Raw genomic sequence first — 9,186 nt, 5'->3', positions numbered from 1 at the left:
TCACAACTGCAGTGTCATCCGTAAGGACCGTTCCATCAGCTGCCCTGATTGCGACTCTCCGAGGAACAGATTCAGATGTGCGTAATGCTTTGATTCCTCTGTAAGGAGGACGTGGGTCGCTAGACCACAAACGGTGTGTCACTTGCTCACAGATTCCTCTAACAAATGCCTCTTTATCTGCCCTCAGAGCCGTCCTTGTCAGTTCCTGGTACAGACCAGAGTTGCCATTGAGCCATGCACTGCGACTCCTCTCAATGATATCCAGGGAGCCCTGCGAGATGAAACACCTCCTTCTGGGAACACCAGTAACACAACCCTCAGCAACCTTCAGGGTCTTGTCACGGTTGGTCTCACACATCACATTAGGATCGTCAGTCGTGCCCAAATCCGAAAGTTCCTCACACAAACAAGCGTGCAAACTCATTAAAAAACAGCCTGGTCTTGGAGTCTGGTCAAGTCCAGGCTCATTTTCCTAGTAGGTGGTAACCTACTGGACCTAAGCTGGATCCTAAGAGTAGAAACAACAAGTCTGTGGTCAGAATTCACAAACTGGGCACTTCTGTAGACCCTGCAGTTTTTCAAGAGCCTCCTGTATCTGCCCACAAGGATGTGATCGATCTCCTTTACCGCATCACCAAGTCCAACGATGAGGTTCAGGGTGCTGGAACCAGGATCCAGCAATTTGAAGCCCCTGACCTTTTGCCCTGTCAGTGCCAGTGGCTGTCTTGAAGTCACCCATGACCAGAGGAGTGTCATCTCGTGGGCACCCATCAACTACTGAATGAAGCTGCAAATAAAATGTCTCCCTCGTCCGAGACTCGCATACACTGAGACAACAGACAAGGCACCCAGGGAGTGCCGTAATCTGAGTGTCATAATACGCTCCTTGAAAGGAGTGACATCGGACACCATTGGAAGAAGCCAATCCGCTACAGCAACAGCTACTCCCCGAGTATGACAGTCATCAGACCGACCAGACCAATAAAAGGTGCATCCACCTACAGAGATCTGGCCAGTCCGTGGTCAGCGCACCTCAAAGAGTGCCGCCACTGAAATGTAGAGTTTACGCAGCTCTTCCGACAGCAGAAGAAGATGATCATCTTGCTGGAGAGACAAGATGTTCCATACGCCCACCTGTATGGTCCACCTCATTTTGGAACCCGAGTGCTGCTGTGCAGTGGGTGACGCCTCAGCACCACACCAGTTCCGATCCCCAACAGACCTGATCCTATATGCTCTCCAACGGTTCTGACTCTTCCAGGATGGGGTTTCCGAGGGCTTTCCCCCATCCCCTTCATGATGCGAGCAGCCTTCCTATGGGCAGCTGCAGAGAAGCTACTCCTGCAGAGAGCAAAAAAGACTCCTTTATGTAGTCTCGGAGCTTTGTTATTTTTTTTTTACGGTGGCTGGAATGCCAATCATGCCACAAACCCCCATGATTTCCCCGCATGTTGGAGGACTGCTTGCCGGGCTGGATGCAGTTTAACGTCATACCCAGGACGGGATTACACTGGAAATTATGCATGTGCATCTGGGGGTCCCCAGACAAGCTTGACAGAGGTAAGCAATACCAATCCGAGGCGAGAGGGGGTGCTGTTCCTAACAGTAACCTGTCCTTTCTCCATAGCCCATAGAAGACAATCAGTAAGGGCACTCCTAACTGGCCATGACATCAGGAGCAAGCCTTGCCGATCAGCCATATAAAGCAATGGCATAGAAAGGCATTTTTATGCTGACGTGAACCTGAGTCCACTAAGAGCCACAGATGCTTACAAGAGAAAGCAGAACATAACAAAACCAAGAGTAACTGACTTTATGTCAGTGAGTTTTAAGTTGTGTGTTTAAGCACCCATTTTGTTTTCTTTTTTTTTTTTTTGTTCAGATAAGCATCGTTACCAGATTGATACCCAAACATTTCTCTGTGCATCTGACTGCTTTCATACCAGAGCACACATTCCAAAGTTGGATAGACAGCAAACCAGTGCCATCTTAAATAAGTCATTGTGATGATGTCAAAAGCAGCAATGTGGCCAGTCCCATGCTAAGAACAGCACCTTTTCTACAAATAGGTATGGTTGCCACTATGACTAATACTATGTAAAATGGCTGTAGCTGTGAGGCATATACCAGCACAAAATGGTGTTGGATAACATTAACTGCATAACAATAAATATAACCTGTAATCTAAAAGTCAAAATGTAATGATGAAATAACATTCGAAAATAATGATACACTTGTTCTAAACACAGAAAATGACTTAGATTACTGGGAGAAGACCCCACGCAGGACCCACTGGAGGGATTATATCTCCTTCCTAACCTATGAATATCTAGGAATTTACCAGGGAAAAGTAGAAGTTGCCAGATAACAGAATTGCCTGGACTGTCCAACATGTAGACATTGTCATGCTCACCAGGATTAGCAGTGTCAAAAAGGTGTGAAGTAAAAAAAACAAACGTAAGCAAAATAAATATGTGTTTATAATGTAACTAGCCAACCCATGGTGTACCATACGCAGCATAATCAGGCCGTTTTTTTAATGATTTTTAAGCACAGGGAGAAAATTAACATTTGAAAAATCGGTAATGTAATAAATCAGCAAGAAAAACAACATTGTAACAATGCACGGAACGAATGAACACACAATTGTCCGTGACTGAAAACTGGCAGACCACCATCGCTCATGTGCCCACCTCCAACTCGTCACTTGAGTCATTGTCGTCTTTGCACAGTCCAGATCCACCTGTGACTCACATAGACTTTCCGTGTTCCTGCAGGAGCATCTAAGAAGAAGCATGTTTGTCGCGAATGCGAATTGCTGTATGTAGCGTGTAAAACAGTTTGCTATGGTGCACGGGTTGTGCGTCGTAACCGAAAACTCGGTTTTTAAAGACTGCTTACTTCATTGTGTTTTAACCTCAGTTGTAAAGGATTGTTTTTAGGATCCCATGGGATACCCCTAGCAAACTGTCTTACACGCTGCATATGGCGACTCACCTCCGGCGTGGCTGCTTCCTGAGTGCGCCATAGGTGTCTTACTTGTAGGCTTAGTGAATCCACGCCCCTTTCGGCGTGCTTTCCATGGTTGTCTTGCCTTAATGAATTATATATATAGATATTTAATATGTGAATGTCTTTTTAATAGTAAGTAAGTTATTGGGTTTTGGTAAGTAGAAAAGGACGTCTGAATTGCAGTATATGACTAAATGTTTGAAGACACCTGACCATCTCTCCTATATGAGCTTGTAGGATATCCCAATCCAAAATCATGGGCTTTAAAATGTAATTCTATGTCACCCTGGAAATCTATAGCAAATTATATTCTTCCACAAAGGCTTTCCACATGAACTTTTGCCTCAAAGCTGGAAAAGCACAATGGTCTAAAATAGGAGTTGTGATCAAAAAGTATGGTGAATGTTGATGCAGAGCACCATTCAAGAGCAACACAAAACAATTCAATGCAGGTTCTGACATGTCCATCCTACAGCCAAGTTTGTGACAATTTTCAACTTGTTTGATACTGTCAGTTGTTTCTGAGCCACTGTTGAGTTCAAGTGTGTTTTTCAAGTTTGTCATTAATAATGGATATTGAGCAAATTGCAAAAAGCTCAGGAAACCCATCAGATGTTAAAATCAGTTTATGGTGACACTGCACCGACATTTAAGACTGTTTACAAATGGTTTAACCGATTTGTAGAATGGATCTGACTTGGTTGAAGAAGAGAAAAGATCAGGACGTCCTTCAATATCAAAGACCGAGGAAAATGTTGAAACAGTTTCATTCTTCATCATGACACCATTCCTTGTCACACGTCCCTTCTAGTAGGACAATTTCTGTTGGATAAAAACATTACGCTGTGTTCGCATCCACCTTATTTGCAACTTCTGGCTGTTCCCTAAATTGAAAATGACCATGAAAGGCAAACGATTTTAATTCATTGAGGACATCCAGGGAGCCACGACAGCCCAATTAAAGACACTCTTGAAAGAAAACTTCCAGAACTGCATCACAAAGTTGCAGAAGTGTTGGGATAAATGCATTCAAGTGGAGGAGAGCATTTTGAGGATGACTAGTAGCTGTAAATCTTTTACTGCAATAAATGTTTCCTTTTTTAAAACATTCACGTATTTTTTCATCACACCTTGTATCTTTGTATGCTGTAGTATTGACAGTGCTCTTGACTGTAACTGAGGGGCCAAGCCCAGACTATGAAAAACAGCCCTAGACCATTATCTCTGCTCCATCAAATTTTACAGTAGGCACTGTGCTATGCGAAAGGTAGCGTTTCTCTGACATCTGCCAAACCCAGATTCATTCATCTGACTGCCACATAATGAAGTGTGATTCCTCTCTCCACGTTTCCACTGCTACAGGGTTCAATGCCAGTGTGCTTTACACCACTCCAGCTGACACTTTATATTGCATAAAAGTGATCTTAGGCCTGTGTGTAACTGCTCAATCATGGAAAACCATTTCATGAAGCTTACAGGACACAGTTCTTGTGCTGATGTTACTTCCAGAGACAATTTCAAACTCTGTCCGTGATGTAAGAGAGGGTAGTTGATTTTATGCGCTATGTGCTTTAACACTCGGCAGTCCCACTCCATGTGTTTGGGTGGTCTACCACTTTTAGGCTGAGGTGTTGCTGCTCCTTCCCCTTCCACTTCACAATAATAGAATTTATCCAGCACAAAAATTTCACAAGCTGGCATCCTATGATGGCGTCATGTTTAAAGTCACTTTGCCCCTAGTATGCCCCCATTCTACTGCCTATATCTGTCAACGGAGACTGCAGGGCTGTGTGCTTCATTTTGAGCACCTGTCAACAAAGGGTGAGGCTAAAACTCTTTACTCAGATGTGTCATTTCAAGAAATCTTGGCAACCAATATTTACACCCCTACATTTTTTATATCCTGGAATTAATATTCACAAATGGTGTTCTCTTCCTATCATTTGTAAATACAACATTGATGCTGTTTCTACTGCTGTATTTTTCAGTAGGATGGCTCCTATTTATTTTTAAACAAGTCAGTTTCATATGTTTTAGAACTTAAAAGCTTAAAAAGCAGTTTCAGTTGTTTTTGTGTAGTAAGATATCCCAAATACATTATCAATATTTGGTAGTTAACTACCTAACAGCAGGGGAATCACCTTCAGTGACTGACTGCACTTAGGGAAATGGAGGGTGAAACTCTAAAGAAATATAAATGCTCAAAATCACATACAACTTTCCATTTAAGGGGCTGCAATTCAGAAGTCTTTCAGAGGATATCCTGGTGAGTTTTTATATTTTATACATCTATTGAAAACGGTAACATTTGGTTCAATGTTGGCTTGCCTACAATTTCACAAACACGACAACTTTAAACTAAGTATTCTGCTTTCTAATGCAGCATTAAATAGTTCAAACATTTTACTAGAATTCAACAGGTAAGCCTGTACAGTGGACAGATGGTGTCGCCCAGCTCATGATAAAGGTGCTAGCTGTCCATTAAGGCAGATCTGCTGTAGCTCAGGTCGCAAGGCTGGGGATCGATTCCTGGCACAGTGGCAGACATGAATGCTGGTTGGAGGAATTATTTGCAGGTACCATATTATTTTTAAATTCTGGATAAGTAAGGTGAGTGAAATTGTTTCCTTTGATATTGTCTAATATTTTCTTCTTATGTCCCACTAATATTTATTACATAATGATTTCAGGAACGCTGTCATGGAGATTTTCTCTTGAAAACTCTTCTAAATTTTTTCCAATGTGAACAGTTTGGAAAGACCTGTCTTTTCATTCCTATGAGTTTTTGAATATATTTTACACAAACAACCCAATATTATGGTGTCATTTTTACAAATTCATTATTCTCTGTAATCTAAACCCATGTTTTATATGCAATATGGAAATAGGAATGGCAAATGATTTAGAGGAAGTAATACACATATTGAAAGGGGCAAAAACAAGCATATCAATGGATTTTGTTTAATTGCATAATTTATTAAGGAACAGCTTACTGAAATATAAAAAAATCACAAGCAAAAATGATTTCTGCTTTAATTTACCACATTTATACTACTCTTTGTTGCATTAGTACACTGAAAAAAGGGAAATGGCAGGTTGTTACATTTACAAAAATGTATTTCATTTATATTACATGTATTGTTTATGTTCCACTTTTGAACTTAATTCAATTATGTTTAATTTATTAAATCTTGTCGAATGTCCATTATACTAATTTCAGTCATTTAGGTAAAACTCAAAATAGTTATATTTAGTCCTGACCGGAAATTAGTAAGCACAAAGCGGATTCATCGTCAGTGGAGTTTGCATAACTTGGCGGTAAAGTCATGTGACTTTCAAAGAAACAACAGGTTGTGGGTTTGAGTTATTGTTGCCAGCTAAGAGCAAAAGGTTAGTGAAATAAAAGGTAAAAAACACACACGATAAATATTCAAATAAAACACTTAATCACACAGACTAATCTTACTCCGATTTGCGTTTTTCGTTTTATTCTTTTTAATCTTTAATCATTTACTGCAAGTCAGCTCAAAATGTATTTTACACAGTATTATAATGTTCTACACCTTTTAAGTGCTGAAGTGACTGCAGGTTTTTGTTCCAATCAAGACCTGCTTTTAATGGAAACCTGACTCTTAATTAATCACATACTTATTTACTGCATTAGAACTTTATTGCGTCGTTACAAAATAACACAATAATAGTGACCTTTTTTAGGAATTTACAAAATAAAGATTACATTTTCCAGATCTTGAGATTTTTCTGTGCTGTTTATTTTGAAATGCCATTGTTGTTTAAGCAGTGCCTCACTGATGGTTTCACAAATGAAAATATAATTGGCATAGCTTCTTCTGTTTTCCATTTAATGCGTGTCCTCCCTCTCTCACTTGTAATATTTTGGATTGAAATGTTACTTTGAATCTTCTTTCTGACTGCAAAATGATGGAGGTCAGTTCTTTAATGGAAGAGTTTAATTAAAAGCGGTGTCATTTCTGATCAAATAGGAGCAGACATGGGTGCAAATGACAAGTGCAGCTACTTCACTGTTGCTTATGCTGCTGTGATCTTTAGCAAGCACATGATTTTGAAAAGCAAGATTTTTAAAAAATAAAGCATCCAAATCTTAAAAAGAGGGATCAGAATAGCTTAGTCCAGTGGTTCTTAAACTCATTCATCTGGACCTCATGCGGCTGCAGTATTTTGTTCCATTTATTGTCTGTTTTTAAATGAGCTACTAGTCCGATTAAGCAAGCTGTTAAATGTTGGGGTCAATGTACAAATTACAACATTTTCTGTAATTATATTTTTTATTACTGTGTACCAAGCATTTTCATAAGGATAGTTTTATTGATTTTGTTTTATTGGTTTTTAAAATTTTCAGCATCATCAAGATGTTTATTCAGCTTTTCCTGATGTTGGTGGCTCTAATGCTAGTTGCAGCCTAAAAAATAGCTAAAGAAATGTGATCTTTTAGAAAGAAAATTCCTCTTTGATTGTGAAACTGATTGGAACAAAAATCTGCTGCCACAAAGGCTCTGCAGGGCTGAGTTTGAGCAGCACTGGCTCAGTTGTTCTTGTTAAATTCTTTAACAGGTGAATCAATCTTGTTGTGCCATTAAGGACTGACACAATAAAAGCCAAAACTGTCAAATAATGGCATATGTAATTATGACAGAAGTCTGGTTAAAATCACAAATTGGTTGGAACACAAGACTGGCCATGGCTACAAAATCAAAAGAGAAATTTAACTCACTGAAAGAAAAACTAAAGCGTCCCATGTACTCTGTTGAATGGATTATTCTTTTCTTACTATTTTAAAATATTTGCACCAAAAAGCTGCCAAGATTGTGTTTAGCTCATTTGATCCAAACTGTTTAATGAGCTTTTAAAATGTTTTCTTTAAAATTAATATTTAAATAACATTTTTTTGTTTTTATTCTTCTTTGCTTTAAGGACGTTCTGCCTATAAAATGCACAATGGGACAGAATTTGAATTTATCCTGTTGGGGTTCCCTGGATTTCAAGACAAGGAGTCTAAATCAATCCTCACTGCATTCTTCTTTTCTGCATATATTTTGATTTTACTTGAAAACTTTTTTATTATTATTTTAATTGTCAGAGACGAAAACCTTCATAAACCCATGTATGTCTTTATCTGCAATTTAGCTATAGTAGACTTGTTAATTACTACGATTGTCATTCCAAAAACACTAGCAAATTTAATGTTTAATCTGAACACAATTTCATTTTCTGCTTGTTTTATTCAGTCTTTTGCCTACTTACATGGTACTACTGTCCAGCTACATATATTGGCAGCCATGTGTTATGACCGTGTCATAGCAGTTTGTAATCCGTTACAATATGTCACAGTTATGAGCAACAAATTAGTGATCACACTGTTGGCACTTTCCTGGACAGTGGCATTGGTGTTTCCATTGTTTATCATGTGCTTTGCTCTTCAACTGTCTTTTTGTGGACCAAACAAAATACCAAACTGCTACTGTGGTCATGCTTCACTAATCAAAATGTCTTGTACTGACTATACTGTCAATAGTGTTTTAGGTTTGGTTTTCGGTCTTGGTCTCTTAATTCTTCATACCATTATTTTCATTATTTCATATGGTAAAATTATTGCTGCTGTCCTAAAAATAAAAAGTACAGCTGGGCACATGAAGGCCTTTTCAACTTGTGGGGCTCATCTTTTTGTGGTGATTACGACGCTGCTTTCCGCTGCCTTTGTCTATGTCACTTCTCGAATACCGTCATTCTCTATGGATGCTCGTCTCATGGTTGCTACTGTTCAAAACCTCCTTTGTCCGGTGATAAATCCCATTATTTACTCTTTGATGACTAAAGAGATTATAGAAAGCATAAAGAAAGTAATTCAAAAAAATATTATAAAACATTTTCAAGAATAAAAAGCAGATTAATTTCTTGTATATTAGCATGTAAATATATTTTATATATATATATATATATTGTAACAAGGCACTATATAAGCGCCCGACTCGACACAGATTCACACTGGAGGCACGTATAAAATAAAATGACTTTTATTGTTTCTTCACCTGTGGGGCATGTCTTCCCCGTAATCCCCACAGGCACAACACAGTCCCAAATGCAAATAAGCAGTTAACACACAGCACACTACTCTCTTTCCGCACCACCGCTTTGTCC

At 39.0% G+C, this 9,186-nt stretch overlaps 1 protein-coding gene across 1 annotated transcript; it reads left to right on the top strand.

The window, feature by feature from the left end:
* The first annotated feature begins 8,150 nt into the window (after positions 1-8,150).
* Positions 8,151-8,927, top strand: LOC120524407 (olfactory receptor 187-like). Its single transcript, XM_039746261.1, has one exon. The coding sequence runs from the start codon at positions 8,151-8,153 to the stop codon at positions 8,925-8,927; it is 777 nt and encodes a 258-aa protein (XP_039602195.1).
* Positions 8,928-9,186: the final 259 nt, after the last annotated feature.

The sequence above is a fragment of the Polypterus senegalus genome, chromosome 2 (assembly GCF_016835505.1).
Source record: "Polypterus senegalus isolate Bchr_013 chromosome 2, ASM1683550v1, whole genome shotgun sequence".
Taxonomy (NCBI): domain Eukaryota; kingdom Metazoa; phylum Chordata; class Cladistia; order Polypteriformes; family Polypteridae; genus Polypterus; species Polypterus senegalus.
Note: the sequence above shows the minus strand (reverse complement) of the source record. Positions and strands in the feature narration are given on the sequence as shown.